The sequence below is a fragment of the Fringilla coelebs genome (assembly GCF_963513975.1).
Source record: "Fringilla coelebs genome assembly, chromosome: 2".
Taxonomy (NCBI): Eukaryota; Metazoa; Chordata; class Aves; order Passeriformes; family Fringillidae; genus Fringilla; species Fringilla coelebs.
The window spans coordinates 39,443,955-39,457,975 of NC_140029.1; the positions used below are offsets into that span (position 1 = coordinate 39,443,955).

The window sequence follows — 14,021 nt, forward strand, 5'->3', positions numbered from 1 at the left end:
AGCAGGTGGTATCCTCTAATACCAAATAATCAACTAAAGAGTAAGGGTCTGTATTAAAACTAGAACTCAAACTTAAAGAAACATAGTCAAGGAAGGTATGTGGAAGACCTGCTTTACAAATGCTAAGGACAAAAGAACCACCATTCAAGAATCCCATTCTTCATCAAAGTTTATCCTGGATCAAAAAGGTGCAGATTTTTCTTAAAAGCAGAAACAAATTTCTCTTGCTGCCTGTAAAACAAGGTATTTCTTCAGCTACATGGTTCATTTACTCCATAACAAAGTTGGTAGCTGCAATGGCTTTTTACTTTCAACTTCAACCTAGTATGTGCTTGTCCTTATTCTGAGCAAAATCGGTAGACAGTAACACATGATCTGCAGTGACTACACATACAGCATCCACTGAGGACTTTGTTCAAACATTGTGAATGCAACTTCCTCCCAGCACTGCCCACACTTTTAAGCAGCTGCATGAAAGCTTTTGGAAAAAAAATAAAATCAGACGATATAATCAGTTCATGATATACAAAAACCTTACTGGAGTAAAGAGGTTTTGAACAATAATTTTTATAAATTCAGACAAGGCAAAAACAGCACCCTCTTGACTCTTTGGTCCTTTCAGAGAATGCAGCTCCATGATACAATACCACCAGCAGAGAAGCCAATTTTTAAACAGCTTTCTATTCCCATCCCAAAGTGCAGTTCAGCACCTTCTCAGGGCTGCTGATACAGCTGTTCACCAGCTGTGCTACGAATCACCAAGATGATCACTTAAAACCAGATACTTTTAACCTAGATCATTTCAGTGACCCAGTTTTGCAGAGCAGCCCCATAAACAGTCCAAGCATAAGTGAAAATCCTGAAAGGTTTTTACATCCTGGGTAAAGTTCTTACAAACAGACTTCTCCCAAAAGAAAGCTCAGCCTGCAATTACATCCTCAAAATGCAAGGAATTCACATGTACAGAAAGCATATTGAAATCCCCTATGTTAAAATATCTTTTAGATTTGCCTTGAGTTGGTAGCTTGATTCCTTAGATACCTTGAAACAAGTATGTGCCATCTAGTGCATCAGTCACAGCCAAGCAAATAAAAATAACTTACCAAACGTCTAGCAAATTCTTTATTTTCTGAAAGAAATCCATATCCTGGGTGTACCTTGGAAGACAAAAGAAAAAATTCAAGCTGATTGAGTTCTGAAACCAGGCACCAAAGTCACTCGCACATTTTCAGATACTGGGGATAGTAAACTAGATCACTAAGCATTTAAACAGGTTGAATACCTTAAACTCTCTTAACACTGATTTTTCTGTCCTAACTCACGTTGTTGAGCTATCATTTCTGAAACAAACTTTCCTTATTTAACTAGGGAGAACAGGGTTGCTTGCAGAGCAAATGGAGCTGTTTGCAGAGCAAATGGACATTACCTTGATGATTTGCCTTTTGCTCTTTTTAGCTCCATTGCAGATTTCCCCAAACATGCTCATCCACACTCTCCTCAGTAACCACTATAAAGTACTCTGTATCCCAAAATATTTCCAGGCTTAACCACAACAATGGTGCACAGGTCCCCAGTCATAAGCTCCCCACCTCTAGTGACCCTGGCTAGAAAACACAATATACTCTCTTCATTAGTCTAAGTCAAGCATCCTGTGTGCCTCTTTTGCTACTCACATCCCAATATACGTTCAGCCTAACGACTTGAGAGGAGCATGAGAAAGTTTTCATTTTACTTTTTGCAAGTCACATAAGATTCTTGATCTAATATACTCTAACAGACAAAGCATAAGCCATTTTATTCACCTCTTTTAAAGAGCCAATAACTGGGCTTCATATTCAGAAACTCAAAGGGAAGAAAATACTGGTTTTGTTTCTGGCCCCTAAAGGCACTGTACCAAAACATCATGCTAGAAAGAAATCACAGTGCTGATCCAACTGTTCAAGGGTAGTTAGTGTTGCTGGTATAGACACATCAAATTTCATTTTAATAAATGCTCTGTGTACAGTAGCTCTGAATAATACATTCATTTCAGTGACAGAACAAAGAACATTAGGAATGTGAAAATGACTACATATTAGTTTTTCCTACTGATTCCTGTTAAGCTTTGAATCTCTGGCCAACTTGGAGGGAAAACAGGCAGACTTGCCCACATTTACACAAACAAGCTAATGTGCATTTTGTAAACCTTCTGAAACAAAAGCAATTACAGGATGCACCATTTACCTTCCTGCAAGTACATTTATACAATATAGAAAACAATTCAAATGAAGTTTAAGCAAAAGCCTTTCTGGACACACTTTGTAAAACGCTCAAAAAAGCCATTATGGCATATAAAGGGTTAGCACTCAAAACTAATTGGGATTTTTTTTTTTTTCCCCCAGCAAATTTGGAAATGAACTGAAGCTGCTCCCTGGTGTGAAAGCTGAATCCAGCAGCCACCTGCAGGATCAGCGACCAGTGCTGCCAGATGCTACAAAGCCTTTGATTTCCAGTAGCGATTTCAGACACATTTAACTCATGTGACATGAACTAACTGGAATAGCATATTCAATCACTCCCCTCCCACACACCTTTAAAAAAAAAATACAAACTCTGGCTTTTCTGCTTTCTATATATGAAACAGCTGCAGCAGATAGACACATTCAGACTCACAGCTTGGGCCCTGGTTTTCCTAATGACTTCCATGATGGCATCCATGTTGAGGTAGCTTTTGCTGGTGGGAGCTGGGCCAACACAGACAGCTTCATCCGCCATTTTCACGTGAACCTGAAGAGGCAATAGTCTGCATTAACAGATGCTCCCAGCAAAAATAATTAACATCACCCAGTTACATGCACACAAATCTGATGGTGTCAAAGATCATTTACATACCATAGCCACTCTAAAATACACACTGAAATTACCAACACTGGCATACAAGTACTTGCACAGTAAATCTCATTTCATTTAGCTCTGAGTTTAAGTCACTTTCAGAATGTTTTATTGTTCTAATACATTATTTGAATTTGATTAAATAAAATCAAGACAAATATCATTTCACCTTCCTAAACTGATCATCTATATATAAATTCAGACTAAAAACTACTTTGTTACTTGTAACCAGGGTAGTCTAATATCTTAATACTTAATAACAAACATTCATGACCAGTTCTAGGCAGGCTCCCCAGGAAGTTGGGGATAATTAGAGTGAATTGAATGAAGGGATGCAATGAGTGTCCCTGCACAGCATCAGGTCAGCACCATGCACAAATTAAAGCCTATGACTAAAGAGTTCAATATCACTACACATGAACCAGAAAATCTTGAGAATTATTTAAGCAGGCTCATGTTTGATTTCTAATCCATTGTATCCTCATTTATATGCATTTGCCAAATACTTTTTAGCCAAACAAAAAAGGGACAAACATCTCCAACATTTTACCAAGAATGCTAAAATAGCTAAGTTTGGAGTTAAAAGTCTTCTTATATCTCACAAGAATGTTTATCTTTAAGTTTAAAAAGTTTAATTAGATTGGTCTTTAACATGTTTTCAGAGTTCAGAATACTTTTCTTTCAAGTAAGATACAGATATAACCATGAAACCAAACAACCAGTTTTTCCTCATTCTGCTTTTTGTAACCTCCCTTAGAGTATGTATTTAAGAAAGCAAGCCATTGTTTAAACTGTGTAAGATTGCTAGCTGTCAGTAAGACTTATTTAGAATGACAATTTGACATTTCCAATGCTTACCAATTTTTAAAATTATTTGATATCGTCAGCATTTGAAACTGAAAATATATTGTCTAAAATCAGTGCTCTTTTAGAAAATTAGTATTAACATTTGAGAAATATAAGACCCTCACATGAGTTCAGTTGGCCAAAGCATGGTATAAATAACACCAAGATTGTGGTTTTGGTCCCTGTATGGATCATTCACTTCAGAGCTGGACTCCATAATCTTTGTGGATCCCTTCCAATTCAGCATATTCCGTAATTCTGCACAGTATTTTTGGTTTTATCAGGAAATGCTGTTCTTTGTGAAAAGGAATTTTATTTGCAAGTAGTATGAAGGCTGTCAAGTGTGTCAAACAAGTTAGAGGTTACATAGTCTGGATACGCTATTGGCTCATTCAAAAGAAGCAAGGCTAGAAAAATACAAAAACATCTACAAACACTGACAAGCAGCAGTGAGACTATTTTGAACAATACAGTGAGAAATAAGTAACAGGTAAATATAACAAATGTAAAAAAAGGAAGAGAGGCACTTATTAAGCATTTTCATTTTTTCTTCAGTTTTATTGACCTTTTCTGAACTTGGGAAACATTAATCCTACCAACAAGAAGCATATTAACTTGCCACCGAATCCCATGTTTCTTTCTGGAGGTATCTCTTAAATAGCTTCTGAATTTACTACATTCTCAAGTATATAAGAGTTCACATAACCTCCTGAAATCACCACACATTTCACATTTCAACTATTCTTTCTATAAAGTCACAACTGTAGTGTTTAATCACTACAGCATTGGTCTCACAATATAAATAGAGCAAAACCAAAAAATAATCTTAGAGCACAGACAATCATGCAGGAGGTTTTTGTGCTTTCTAGTACACACAGCAACTAAGTAATCTCTTTTGATCAAATGCTATCAAGATTAGCCTGTGTCATCCTTCCTGCAGCATTAAGTTGAAGAAACAGCAGCTTTATCTCAATGATCAGTTTATATGCTTAAAGTTGTTCTGAATCCCAATATGGTGTACAGTTCTAAACAAAATCATCCAAGCTTAAGCTTAATTAAGAATGCATGTTTTATAAAACCAAAAGCTTCCTCATAGAAAAGGACTAAATATTGTTAGCTATTTCCAGGTATCAAGATGAAAACTCCACACCCACCCACTTGCCACACTAAGACACCAATAGGGTCCCACTAGTAGCAAAAGCAGCCAGAGAAGATACTGCAAACAAATTGATTTTATACATATAAACAGTCTTGTGCACTTTTCCCCAATATTCCCCCACTCCCTTCTGAAATGTTTTGCTGCTATTCAACTCTTTGGAGTTTTAACTCTTCCTTTCCCACATTACCCTGTAACCTGGTAAATCCATTTCTCCTTGCTCACCTTGCAAGTTGTTGGTGCCTTCTCTAGTTCAGTACTACTTCAGCCTTGAATGCACCAGACAAATATCCCAAAAAAAGAGGCCTCCATTCCACCTCCACTAGTTCAAAACCTCCAGATTTTCAGGATCCAGTGACAGCTGGGAGGATTTTCAGGATCCAGCCCCATCTAGGGGGCTTCTCATATCTACTTTTATTATGAGTTCCTATCTCCTTTTATTGTGAGCAAACCAGCACACATAAACTGGAAATCTGCTACTTAGTAAATCATAATGACAATTCCCCTAAGCATTTAGATTTCTTTGACACTGCACTGTAGTTCATGAAGAATACCCCAAATATTGTAACACAAATATGTAATAGATTTTTTTGTATAGTACAAATGTAATTACTAGCAAACATTATAACAAAAGCCATTATTTGACAATTTGAATCCACATGACAACTGAAACTTTCAACCTACTACCAAGGGCTGTGTACTTCACACAGTAATTCAGCAAACCTTTACCTCTGCAGAAGCTAACTTATAATACAATCTTCCTAGACAGTACTAAGAATCCAGCAACTCCCCTTCCTCAACCACCACAAAATTCAAATATACTGATTTTCAAACTCAAGGATTGCTTAAGTACTTGACTTAAATCACACAATCCTAAGTATTCAAAACCTGTCCCTAACAGCTAAAATCTCAGAGGTGCAATTTATCCCTTTTCTGTTTTAGGTCACAAAAAAACCCAATGTCAACCAAATAAAAGAAGCAAGTCCTAGGAGATTCTTGAAAAAAAATGCAATTCCTTCATAAATATCTGAATTGACCCTGCAATCTCAAGCATGAATGGGTAACAACAAAGGCTGGAAAACAGTTGAAACTTAGTGCTTAATGGTTTATACTACAGTTTTTAATCATATTGGGCTACCTGGGCCTCAAGAGAGAAGTCTCAAGCAGCTACCAAGGACTTATGTTAGAGAATATAAACGGCTGGAAATCATGGAAAGACATTGTGTGTGTAAAAGCAGTTTAATTTCTGTAAAAGTTTTATACTTTAAGTAGTCTAGTTCATAAAGGCTGATTATATTTCAAAAACAACAAAACTAAAAAGTATCGAATCTTCATTTTACAGAACCTCAATCTAATTAAAAAACTAGAGACTAAATACAGTCATCTTTGGAAACCCAAACGAATCACAAACAGCCAACCAGCTCATGACACTCCTGTATCTATGAGAAATAAGCTACTAATAATAAAACTCTGGATTCAACAAGGAGCCCTAGCAGAACAACATTAGAATAAATACTATTAAATGCTGTAACTATTTCTGGATTAAGATTCAAAATCAACTGGAAATAATTTGAAGTACAACAATTATCTTATTACACAACAACAAACTTTTTCTTCCAGAAGCAAACAGCACAGAAGTGGGCACTGGCTACAAAACTACAAGTTTAGGTCCAGGAGCCACCTTCATGGCAAGGGACCTGTATCAGCAAATCCTGCCACATCTTTATACAGGAACAGCTTCATGTTTCTTCACCACCTTTCCAGCAAATAGGCAAGTCAAGCAAGGAGTCCATTGGGGATAACTTGCCAGTTATTTTCAGTCTGGACTGGTTTCAAGCACCACTCCAGGCTGCAGCAGCTCTCAGGGTGCAGAGTGCAGTAAGAGGTGATAACAGGAACAGCAATTGGGTTTGGAGGTCCTTCTACATTTCAATATTTTAGGAGGACTTATAAGCCAGGTTTGATGCCAGGGCTTGGCATCATACACCAGAAGAAAAATACATTCATAACCCAAAGTTTTGAATATGAGCACCACAAAAATAGTCAGTATCTGCCTTGCAGACAACCAATTTAGAAGGACTGCACTGAATCAGAACTAGTACATAACCAAATTACCTAGATTATGTTAGCTCTCCTTTATCCTGGAGAGTGACACATGTTCATTTGACAGTAGCATGCTCTCTTGCATAGCCATACTCTGAATTTATTGAATTATCCTCATAATTAAACCTGTATCTCAAATAATTCCAAGAAATCAAAATTCATAACTTGCTATCTAAAATATACATAGATCTCTTAGAGGCATTCTGTTTAACACAGCAGTATCAAGGTAACCTTCTCCAGGGCCACTCAGTGGCTGCAGATCACTAGTTGGAATCTACATTATAAACAAATTACATTTAAATACACGTCTCTCAACATTTAAACACAGAAAAGTTCTCAGCATGAACACTGAATGTATTAAAAATTATTTTAATAGGCAAAGAAATAAACCACTTTCAGTGCATGTACTGTCTATAAAACAATCAAAGACACCAAGAAAATGCACAGATCTCTAGCATTATAATTATTCAGCAACTCAAGTTTGTTACCTTCTCATGGATCTGGTTCATGACAAAAAGTGCTTTTCTCCCCAGTTTGTTTCACAATTAATCATTCTCATTTACTAACTCCAAAAAGTAAATGCTGACTTTGTCAACACAGAAAAATATATCTACATGCATTTCCTAATGGAGTGTTTAATATCATCTGCATAGTTTCCACAGATGATTTTATATACTGCAGCAGTTTCTGAGGCTTATCATGTGACAGATGTAATTTACTTCAGTGTAAATGTCTAATTAACACATACACACACACACACACACTCCCCTTTTCCTCCATCTCTGAGGAGGTAAATGTCTGGGATTCCCCTGTGCCCCAGTTTTTCAGAGTAGGTCAGCCTACACATCACCAGGTCTCAACACAAGTTGATATTCACAGAGCAGAGACAGTTATACTGAGGCTGCATTTTCCTCCTGATTCTTCTGTGCTGTTTCAGAATTTATATTATAGGGAAACTGTTATAGCTGCATATACAGTGCTAATCAAACCTAAGAAGCAATTAAAACAACCTCAGCAAAGAGAACACTTTTGTTTGGTACACTAGATAAGATTGAGCATTGTTCAGACAAAGAAATCTAATCAAACAAGTCATTCTCCTTTTATAGTTCAAATCAATATTACACATTGGAACAACATCCGTTGGTGTAAGTGGATTCACTTAATTGGCCCAAACTGCATAATACCGCTCAGCAAGACAAATCACAATTAGCTCAACCCATAAAATAGGGCTAATGAATAAATCCTTTGTAAGTTAGCTAAAAAAAACCAACCACCTCAAATCTTGCCAGCACCATTGCCAAAAGAGACAGACAAAACAGAACAAAAAGCCCGTGGCATTGAACAGTCTTGAGTATTAAAAAAAAAAAAAAGAAAAAAAAATCAAACGGATGCAAAAAAGGTTCAAATTCACTGCTTTGCCAAAAACACATCTTCCATCTGACCTAAGTGTTTTTAACAGCTTGACATTAAAATACACACACCAGTAATACAGTAAGTATGAGCACATAGTGTGCAGTATTCATACTTTAAAGTACTATTTTGCAAAGAAATGGTGCCACACCATCACACCATTACAGCATTTAGCCCTAAAACAAAATAATGGAAACGTGTTTAAAGCGCACAAAAAACAAAACTGTGATAGACCAATACCATAACTACCCTGTATTTCCCACATTTAATTTTACTCAGCATTCTAAAAGCCTAAAAAAAAGTTCATGCAAATAAACAGGTCAACCTGCAGAGTCAACATAAATTGATTTCTTTGCAAGCCTATTTTAAACTATTTTAATTTGATGGCCCACAAATAGTTAAACAAGGACTCTGTAAAACAGTTCTTCAGTGGCCTCCAAACCACTTTTGTTTTGTGATTTGGTGAAGGGCATTTACTTACATTGCCCTCCAAGTCTACAATGACCCTCAAAACAGCCCATCCATTAGCATCTGCAGGATTAGATCCCTGGTTCACAAACACCAGCTGAGAAAAATAAATTTAAAAATATAACACCCTTTCCTTTACTTCCTAGTCTTGCCCTTCAAGTTTGCCAGCTGGTCAAAATATGAAGACAGTAAATAATCTCAGTAATCAAGGGCCTCAAAAATCCATTTTTCAACTAAAATTAAAATTAATGGATCCAGGTTGAACTGAACAATCACTAAAACACAGGCAACATGAATCCAGCAAGGAAAACTGCATTTTTAACCAACACCAAGAGAAAGCACATTTCAACACATATCAAGATTTTTATCTGTTTGCATTCTTGCTTATACACATGAATTTATTTTTGTAACCTTAAAAAAAAAAAAAGTAAATCTCCATTCCTCCATTCTCTCTTCCATGGATGAAGTTCTGGAACATTGTATGCTCCTAAAAAGACACACAATTTTACTTGCATTATAAAGAGGAAAGGACTCCCCATTGTACTTAGAGGCCTGATCACTCCTACTGTGAAAACCAGGCCATGCTAAAGCTGTCAGAGTGATATTCTCAAGCTGTGTTCTGCTTGTGGGACAAGCAAGAAAACGCCTCCTGAGTCCTGAAGACATTACAGATAAGACTCAAGAGCTGAGTTCTACGATGGCCTTGGCTCCTAAAAACCTTTTCTACATGCTTATTGTTAACAGATATCTTCAGCGAAGCACCTTCTAGAACAAAGGCAAGAAAGAAGGCTTCTCCATCAGAATTTTATTTTAAGTGTTTACTGTGTTGAACCCTCCAACTAGCACACAAGTTTGCTATTGAAAATTTAGCAGAATGAAATAGTTAATTTGTATCACAACTTCCAACATGTTTTACTCAACACCAACCAGGAACAATCCATTTCTTTGGTAGAATAACTGAAAAAGTAGGTCAATAGTCACCTTGTTCACTAATCTAGTTTTGGATGAACTGAACAATTAAGAGAGGTAGGGCAACCAGCAGGGGAAAACCAGAATGTCCCAATCTCTAACTCCAAGCCACTGTGTCAGTAGCAAAACACATTGACAATCTTGAGGGAAAAGCACTCCCCTTGCCTCCCTTCCACTGGTGTTCCCTTGGTGGGAGAGCTACCGAGTTTGTCAGCTCAAGTGAAAATTAGAGGCAGCACAGCCACTCAACAAAACCTTTGCTGATGTCTGGAGTGCTGTGAAGAAAGTCTGCAAGCTTGCAACTGCACTCATAGGTCTGCAGACTATTTTTACTTTGGAATTATGTTATCTACAGCAAGTCTCCAGGATAAACAGGAGATTTTTAGTTCAGAACATACCCTAACAATTTGGGAGGACACTTAATAAATGTATTTACCAAAGAAAGAGTCTCTATCTGTTGCATGAGTTGAGCAATTCATCATATTTATTAGAGCAGTCCACTATGCTCTGTGAGGACGTTTGAGTTTCATCTTTGCAGTGTGTGTGATCCTGCACTTTCAGTGTTTTAAAAAAAGAATTAAGTTTTTTGTGATGTTAACAAAATAGTGATTCCCTACAGTGCTTTTAGTAGCCTCCCTGCATTTCAAACACATCTGCACCCACATGTCAGCCTTTCCCTAATGGAATCTCAGCTTCTAAACACATTAGCAAAGCAATAGGACAGATCTTTCTCATGCTGTTTCTTTTTCCTGCCTCTCCCAAAAAACGAGCTCACCAAGGAATGCATTTCATGCATGCTTCTTTGTTTTGCCTTCTAAAGGGGTTAAGACATGTAGGAGATGGGAAAACTAGTAGTTAAGCAGGTCTAGAAAATAGTATCACATGGTAGGAAGGTCAGTCAACTGCAGAACCTCATATAGTGAGATTTACTTCTTGATTAAGCTAGATATACCAGAAGACACTTGGGATTCAGAAAAAGTAGGTTAAACTCAACCACAGTACAAAGTAACATGCCGTATGCACTGGTAACATGCCCCTATTCAGCATTTTCAGCTCTAATTTGGATAGAGTTCCCCTCTCAGATAGATGAACACAGCACACATTCAGATGTCTACACATGGATGGACTGCAGAAGTTACTTCCAGCATCCAAAGATCAGAGATTCCTAAAATCAGTTCTAGCATTGAGAGAATAGCTCACAACAACAGCAAGGTGAATGCACAGCTACCTGGTATTTCAACTACAAAACAGTATTTAACAGAAAGGTGAAAAGGGAAATGTGGGAATCAACTAAATACAACATAATCTGTAGTTGGAAGATTGTAATTAAAAAAAAAAAATCAAACACAAGATGCAGATCTACAGTGAGTTATTTCTTCCCAGTGTGGACTAACTTCAGGCCCAAAATGAACCATATATTGAGAGCTGCATCAGGTTGCACAATAAACCTCACTTGAGGCATATACAAAATGCCACTCAAAGGATGATCCCACCCCTAAACGCTCCTCCACACTCAGCTCCAGCAATTACAGTGCTGCTGAGACAGATCAATGAACTGAACAGACACAGTGGAAAAGTAATCTGAGGGGAGGGGAAATTAACCTTCTGTCAGATCAGCAAGTTAAACCATCTCCCAGCTGCATGACCATCAGATCCCATACAGTGAATGAATGAGAGGGGGCAGGAGAGCACTCCTTTCACAAGTAGCTTAGACTTAAAGGAATTTAAACATAATATGAAGCAAGCTCTACAATGTCAAATAATGCAAAGAAAATGCCAGAAAAAACAGTTTGTCAGTGAATGCAGAATATCTTAAGGATGACAAAATTCCAGAGCAGGTTTCCTAAAACACAGATTTTCCTCATATCTATGCAATACATATATGCTCAACAGAAAATATATATGCACATGCATGTATGTATGTATATAAGTACATACACACACCCCTTAACCACTTCTACGTACCCAGTGAGAGGGGTTTTGCCACTAAGGCTAAGCACTAAAGCAGTACATAAAATGAACAAAAAATTACATCATAAAATCTCAACATTACCATCATGGCAAGCATAATCTTATGCTTTTATGAGGAATTTAATACTTTAAAATGCCTTACAAAATATTCATACTTAATACTATGTTATTACACGACATTTACAAAAGCATTTTTCCTTCAAAATTCCACTAATGTGAATATTCAGATTTCTTCAAAATTATTCTTTGTTAAGTTCCTAAATAAAATTGTTCATTTTGCAAGAAAATTACTTCTCTGCCAGTGTATGCTAATTATTCATTATAGCACAACTTCAAAGAAGATAGCCCTCTCTATAAAACCCATTGTAAATTTTCTACCCTCAAAAGTCTTCTTTTGAAAGACAAGACAGCTTTGAGATTTCAAGATGCAGATGTCAAGATAAAGTCTACAAAAACAGTGCAATGGAGAAAAAGCATCAAGCATTCCTGAAAATGACTGCACAGGCAAGCAGCCAGCTCAAGACTAAGGACTGTGTATGGTCTAACAAACAGGCAGGAAAAGACAAGGATATCTGCACTGTCCAAATACAATTTTTATACAGTTACTACCAATGCCGGACAACTAATTCACAGTTGCAGATGCCAGACATTATGTGGTTCCATTCTTTTCCAGATCATCTGACAAAAATATTTTCAGTGATTTTTTTTTTCTTAGAGCCCTCAGAGTTCTGCTATAGCTACAACTCAAATTGTAAAAATTTTAATTTAGTGTGACTCTAGAAAAATCCTTTATTTGCTTGGGGGGTTTTAGCTTATTCCATCTCCTAGGTTATTTCCTACAATACACACTTTCCCAACTTAACTCATAGATAGTGAGCAGAATTTTAGTCTCCATTGCATCCCATTAATCTTAGACAGTATTATTTCAGCACATCAAGCAGATTTAGTCTAAGAACAGAGCATGTATTGAGGAAATGGGTCTTGATATTCTTTGCAGGACACTACAAAGTTCTCTCCACCCGAGCACAGATCTTGTTCCAATTAACAGAAGGATAGTAAAGCGCTCCCCACCACCTAGTCCCCACCCTGCTATCATAACCTATCACTTCCGGGTTTCTTTCTTATGGCAAGAATTTCAGAAGTGCTAAGACAAAAGCTCCAGATCTTCACCTTTCAAGATTAAGTAAAAACTAGACAAAATGAGAAGTACCACTATTGGAACAGCCTAATTACAGTATCATAAATCCATGTGGTCTATACATACAAATTCTATTAAAACATATTTAAATCTTCAACATAGAACACTTGGTCAATGCTAAATACTTATATTTACAATATAAGTATTACAATATTACAATATTTACAATATTTATATTTATTTTATATGGTTAGAGAGAGAATTACAGGCCATACAGGCAACACCTGCGCAACACTAAAGGAAAGAAAACTTATTTCTGCAAGCTGACAACTGTTTCCATTTAAGAGGCACAACATTTTGCACTCCTCACAACATATAGATAATATTCACAGGCTTAGGAAATTAACCCAACCTTGGCTGGGTTAATTATAAAACATTGGCATAGTTTTATAAGCCAATGGAGTAAATATCTATATAAACAAATTCCTATTTCAAAAAAGCCTGGAATTTTTAAAAAATCTTTCCAGGTTGCATAGAATCTACATAGCACAGCAACACACACTCTGACAGAATGGTTCCTTCTAAATCCTCTTTCCTGTTAGCATTTAGGTTTGGGTATTTTTCCCCTCCAACCTGCTAAATAAAGTCATATTTCCTGCTGACAGCAAATGATTGGTTTACCTTGAACTCCAGGGGGTTTAACTATCCATCCTTTAAGAAGCTTTGACAGTTTAACCTGCTGAGCTCACAGCACCCAAGGGAGGGTCTGACTTGCAGTTTTACTTCTGCTGCTGCTGACCACTAATACTGACTCCACAGATAATGGATTTCAATAACAACCTCCTACAGGTTAACACTTTGGGTAGTAGCCATGATACTGCTTTAATTAAGCTAATACATGAAGGTTACAGTTTGGTAGAAAGTTGTATTAAATTTGGCAGTGTGTACAATAGCAGGAAAAATGCACATGTTCACCTGCCCAGTAGCTCTGGGATAAATTTGCCTACCGATACAATTCAGTTAGTTTAACTTTTTGTAAGGTGGACTCAATTTATTAATTCCATTTCCTCTAAACATGAATTTTTCTAG

General features: G+C 36.8%; 1 protein-coding gene across 1 annotated transcript in view; it reads right to left on the reverse strand.

The window, feature by feature from the left end:
• Positions 1-14,021, reverse strand: part of PCCA (propionyl-CoA carboxylase subunit alpha) — a 270,787-nt gene that overhangs the window by 228,879 nt on the left and 27,887 nt on the right. Inside the window, exons 5-6 of the mRNA XM_084201347.1 lie at positions 2,653-2,766; positions 1,104-1,157 (exon numbers count right to left, since the gene is read on the reverse strand). Coding sequence (XP_084057473.1) covers positions 1,104-1,157; positions 2,653-2,766 — 168 coding nt within the window. The remainder of the gene's footprint in view (positions 1-1,103; positions 1,158-2,652; positions 2,767-14,021) is intronic.